Source organism: Accipiter gentilis, chromosome 1 (genome assembly GCF_929443795.1).
Source record: "Accipiter gentilis chromosome 1, bAccGen1.1, whole genome shotgun sequence".
Taxonomy (NCBI): Eukaryota; Metazoa; Chordata; class Aves; order Accipitriformes; family Accipitridae; genus Astur; species Astur gentilis.
In genome coordinates this window covers 54,673,105-54,679,104 of record NC_064880.1, presented here as the reverse complement: position 1 = coordinate 54,679,104, position 6,000 = coordinate 54,673,105, and the positions used below count along the sequence as shown (strand labels likewise).

Sequence of the window (6,000 nt, the reverse complement as noted above, 5' to 3'; positions counted from 1 at the left end):
GGCAGGAGGCTGGGGAGGCAGGCAGGCTGCCTTTGTAAGGGACCTTCGAATCGGGTTACACCGACCCAACTCCCTTCACTTGTGTCAGTTTTACTGATCAACCTAATTACATGTACATCGGTTGGACAAACAGATTACGGTATCTTGGTAAGACAGAACCAAGTTTGCCTTATTTAGTTAAATAAAGCCTACGGAGGAGAACAAGCGACACGCATCCAGCTACAGCTCTGCCCTATTCCAGACATTTGCACAGAGAAGGCACAGCCCCACCGCACCAGGGCCGGCGAGGTGTAGCTCTAAAAATCACAGCTGCCACGGAATAAAAATAGCCTCACCTGCCGAAACCTGAAAAGTTTCAACACAGCCCCAGCCTGTCAAGTTCCACTGAACAGTCTCGGGCTGCGATGGTTCAGAGGAGGCAGACAAAGCACGGTGGCCGAGGCTGGCATTTGCTGAGGATCAAGTTCAGTGAAATACACAGTCAAAACTTCCGAAAATTTTACAGAAACCAGTCCCCCTGCTCATGTCCACCTGGATAATCTAACATACGTGACAGTCCTTGCACAAGACTGTTGTGAAAAGAACGAGCAAGCTAAAGGCTTGCTCAGGGGAGCAAAATTTAATCTCCACTTTTATTTGCAAAATAAGAAGAGGCGAGATTATCCCAGCGCATGCCTGCATCAGCGGCATCTTCCGAGCGAAGAAAGTATCGATTCTGAAACACAGCCTGTAATCTCCAGCCACAGCAGCCATGCACATGCTTTGTGCAGCCAGCGCTCCTGTGTCAGGGTACAGGCATGCAAAAAGGGGGGGGGGGGGGGGGGGGGGGGGGGGTATATAGGGGAACGAGGACTAAAACCTTGAGGCTGAACACACGTACAGATCCGAAAACCCCTCTTTTTCAGCGAGGAGAAAGAACACTTACTTAGCAGCAAAGATTCATCCCCACTGAAGGTGGTTTTTCTCTCCTCAAAAGATGCAATCAGTTCATATCTGACACGGGAAACACCCAGCTCAGGCATCAACGCTTAAATATTAATGTTGCTATGATATTCCATATCATATTTCTAAAACAGGCTGCAGAACGCAAGTGAACATAAGTTGCAATAAATCTGAATTTTTGAACATTCAGTGGAGAAATCGTGCAAAGCAAGGGAACCCAGCCCCAAAATACTGTTCTAGAAAAACTCCTATTTGTTTCAGTTCTGTGCCGAGTAGCAAATTCAGGATCATGACCCAAGGCAATTTTAGTGCTGCAAAATATTTGGGACAAAGATGACTGTAGCAAACGTTTTCTGACATACTACTTACACACCACAGATTAGATAAAATTCATAATCTTTGTAATTATACTCTGGAGGTATCGGTCCTGTTTATTTCTGTGGGGGACGTGCGGAGGGGAGCTATTCTGGCTGCACATACACAGCCCCTGTATTCAGCACAGCTACATCGCAGTTGTGGAATATCCCTATTACAAGTGTAAATTAAAACCTATAAAATAATATGGAGATTATAAAAATTGCATTAAAACTGATAACAGCTTTACTGATTTACTGACAATGAAAATATATAGCATTTTTTCTGTCAGAACATTTATCAACACATGGCAACCCTGGACTAACTTGACATGTAAAATGATCAAAATGGATTATGAAATCTCTTCCATTCATTTCTATTGATTTTGGTTATGATAAAATTCATCAGTGTGCAAAGGAACACTTGCAACTGGCATTTCCCCCCCCCCCCCCCCCCAAAATCCAGGCCAATTGGCTGGCTGTAATTTTAGTATGAGATGGCAGTGCAGAATACCTTACCCTGCGTGTCATCGGCAAACGCACACAGCTCCTACGTCCCGAGAATGCTAAGTGCTGTATTAACTCCTAATTTTCACTTCTAAACTATGAAGTGCTAAATTCTGAGCTAAAATGGGAAAGCATGGACAAAATTATGTTATGTTTACTAAGAAGCATCTATCTGAACATTTTTCCTTTAAAAATAAACTTTTTCAAGGCCAATCAAAGTTATTTTTGTAACTGCCATAACAAACTGCCAGTGAAGGGACCATTTTTAATCAGTTTTATTGATTCATGCTTTCAGCTCTTACTCAGTTAAAAACAAGGCACATTAAATACATCCTCTTATTGCTCTATAAATGCATGCGGCTCATTCTGTATATCAAAAGTAATAAATAATGGCAGTAAAACACCAAGACAGTTATAAAAATGACAACCCAGCCTCAAACACAGTATTTAACAGTTCAGTCTAGAACAGTAACCTAACAAAATACATAAGTGCCACATGTAAAACATGCAGTGTGTATGTATGTGTGTACATATATACACGTATTGATACACGCATATATAAACACGCTGCATGTACACACATCCCCTCCCCCACAGGTGTAGTTTATTTAAAACACAAAATAACCCCCCCCATCCAGAAATACAACTCCCACCTCAAAAAAAAAAAAAAAAAAAAAAAAAAATCACATTGCTGCTGGTTTTCCACCTAGAATCAGAACAATGCTAGACAGTGACATTTTACAACTCTTTCTACAGTACATTCACATGGAAAATAAAACCAAAAAACAACAAAGCCAACATTCCTGAAAACAGATGAGAGGTGATAAATAAATACTTCTAGATTTTTTCCATGTATAGATTTAGCTGTTTTAAGTAACACATGCAATCTTCTCTTGTTACACAAGGTAGGCATACAAGATCTTGCTGTGCCATACAAAAGAGCAAAGAAGCATGACAGTAAAGTGCCTAAGATGCAAAGCAAATTCATATCGGAGGACACACATATAGCCAAGAAAATCCCAAAGTCACATTCTGTATGCAATATTACTAAAACAAGAGAACAAAGAGTATACTTTGGGTACAAAGCAGAAAATCCTGGCTTTACAGGTAAACTTGTATTATTAATTCTTAACAGTGCCATTTATAGAGGAGTGGAGGAGAATTTTTCTTTAAACCATACAAAAGATGTTAAATATTGTAAATATTTTTCTTTACGTGGCCTGGAAAAGGTCTCATTACTTACTTTTTTTTTTTCCTTAAACTGTTGTTAACAGTAGAATCCTAAACCCCTTCCCTCCTTACCTTGCTCACTGAACCAAAATAACCTGTGTATTGTACATTCATTTCCCTCCAATTCTGCAGTATATGCAAAATCTGTTACTGTGTTCTTATTTGAAACAGGTGTTGGAAATATGAAGCTGTGTCAAACATTACATACTTTACCTGAATATACTGAAACATATTTCAAAAAGAAAAGTTTGCAGGACCACAGAAACAAACCCCTTTGTTCATAGAATTCTTACGTTGTCAAATATGCTAACTCCTCATTCACATAGACTATGCCTCACTAGCACACGACTCGAAGCAAAAAAGCCGTAACACTATCTGCATTTTGGTACAAGGCAGCGTCCAAAAAAAAATTTAACATGCAAAAAACATCTAAAAGGCATTTTACCCGAGACTGTCTCCTTCCCTCCAGATTTTACTAATTGTTTGGACTGACAGAAATATAACCATTTGCTGAATTTTAAGTGAGGCTTGTCCCCCACCCCCCCTTTTTTTTTTTTACCTACTACTATTAAACACCTGAATTTTTTATTCTTTTTTAAAAGGACTCTGCGTCTCCAGCCAAACGCAACATCTGTACTTACTATGCTACATACTAACACTCCTCAGCATCTCCACCTCCTGTATGTAATCATTTTCCCTTTTAAAATATCAAAGTAATCTTTGCTGTTCATTCCTGTACTGTTATTTTCCATTAAAGTGGTGACATCAGTTAAAATATATCGGATTTTACACAAATAGAAATTCTGACACCTTGAAACTGAAGTTTTAGTTGTAAATTGGTATTTATATTCAAGAATATAACAGAATGAGAAATTCATCAATGAAACATTCTTACATTTTTCCCTTCCTTGTTCTACATTAGGCAGAAATCTTCCATCTGATCTTGAACCTAGTCAATCTAAAAATAGAAAGGCAAATAGCCAGATACAACACTGTTGAAAACAGCTCAAGTGAGTGGTCCTAATTGTTTGGTTTTTTTCATTAATCTGCTGAAAAATAGCCCTTTCACTTTTATAGAAAAGTTAGTGGAATGCATGACAAATTTCATTGTTTCACTTTGTGTTTGAGCATTTTTAAATAAACAATTAAGACTGTTATGCTATCAAAAACTGCCATATTCTACATATCATCAGTGTTTGTCCAAAACCAGACATACTGGAAACAGTATGAAGCACTTTACAGCATAAAACACCACCTGCTAGACAATGCTGTTTATTAAAGGAAGCTTATTTTTATTAATATGGGAGAAAGGAAAGCTGTTCCCTAGCTTTTAACTAAATTATTAGCTTAGGTGATTAATCAAGATGTCTTGTAGTTTTCCAGCTTCATACTGCTGATATTTTTGTCTGGCCAAGTATTGGTACCACTGAAATAACAGAGCACTCGAAAGAGCAAAACCAACCACCTACAGAAGGCTCATGACAGTTCTTCACAGTAATCACTACCTCAGGAAGCATCAGTTTTGTTCCTTTCACGATACTATCTCCAATCCAGAACATCAGCTTTCCCTCTCTTGCTCTTTGTTGAAGAAGACAGATCAGCAGCTTTTAAATACTAAACGCGTATTTGTAAAACTCAATGCAATGCATTTAAAGGCAGGATTCACTTTCTGAGCATCATTTTCTTTAAGAGGTAAAGGTGATATGAAAGTTAATGAACAAGGCAGTATGTGCACACGTGCTTGTGTGTGCACCCAAATCTTTCTAGACTGTATTCCTGAACTCTTTGTTAATAAGCCCCTGTGACTAAAGAACACCCAATCCAAAAGGCCACATACTGGAGTATTAAGAACTGTACAGAAAACCATTAATAATGAAAAAAAATGCACCAATGTATTTTTGTAAGAGCTACACCAATGGACAGATACTGGTCATCTTGAACAAGCAAGGACAATCAGAAGCACTGGAATGTTTTTCAGCAGAGAGACGCAGCTACACGTCTCCGTTAGCCGTGGCTGTGAGCAGATGTTGTGCTTGAACTCACAGTCCACCACCGCTCCGGTCCACCGGAATCACCACCCTCTGATGCAGATTCTCCTCTGCAGTCTTCATGAGCACAGCCAGCCGGCTTCCAGACACATGGCCCTTCTGAATAGCACTCATGAGCTTAAGACACAAGAGGGAGAGCATCCTGTTAACTCATTTGCAAGACAAAGAGTAAAGGTTGACCGGTACAGCCCCTCACAGAAAGACCTCAGTAAGCAGAGCAGCCAGAGAGACAGCAGGGTAACCGCAGCCGATACCAGTCCCAGAGCGGACACCACACAAGCCCTCCACCAGTACGGCTTACGGGCCACAGGACACCAGCAGCTTGGTGCTACTAACTCCACGCAGCTTGGTGTGTGGAGTTAATAGCAACTTGGTGCTATTAACGCCTCTGCACGAGAGGTGTACGGACACGGCTGGCTGTCCTGCCCCCGAGCCACCGATGGCGGACACCGACACAGTTCCAGTCTAAATGGCTGAGATAACACTTGCTACTGGCTCTTGGACAAAATAATTAATGAATATACAGAACTGATTTTTCCATATATGAAACAAAACTGCTGTATGGTTTCAAAGACTCACTTCAAAGCTCATTTACATGTTCCAGAAATATCAATGAAGGTCTTGGCAAGGCATGGGTGGCAGGAAGAGGAGAAGTACCAAATACAATCCATTTGGAAGTAACAGTGCAGGCAACCATCAACACCAGGGTTTTTCAGTGACATTTAAGAATGTAGGACAACCCGTCTATTTCACACGTGCCTTTTTTTTTTTTTTTTTTTTTAAATATCTGTAAGATCTAGCTAATAGAAGAACACCATTCCTGATCTACAACTGACCCCGGACCATACCCTTTTTCATTGATATGCCCTTCTTTGTAGAGATAGTGTACTTGACTTCCACAATTCTTTCAAATCCAAATT

The 6,000-nt window shown here is 40.0% G+C and overlaps 1 protein-coding gene across 4 annotated transcripts in view; it reads right to left on the bottom strand.

Annotated features, from left to right (window-relative positions):
* GPD2 (glycerol-3-phosphate dehydrogenase 2) overlaps positions 1 to 6,000 on the bottom strand; it is a 120,161-nt gene that overhangs the window by 51,616 nt on the left and 62,545 nt on the right. For 3 of the 4 annotated variants that reach the window (XM_049804608.1, XM_049804587.1, XM_049804598.1), the window contains one exon: positions 2,456 to 5,197. The exons of the other annotated variant lie outside the window; for it this stretch is intronic. In XM_049804608.1, the coding sequence (XP_049660565.1) occupies positions 5,072 to 5,197 (126 nt within the window). In that variant the 3' untranslated portion in view covers positions 2,456 to 5,071. Of the gene's footprint in view, positions 1 to 2,455; positions 5,198 to 6,000 lie in introns of those variants that run through there. 4 annotated transcript variants of the gene reach the window in all.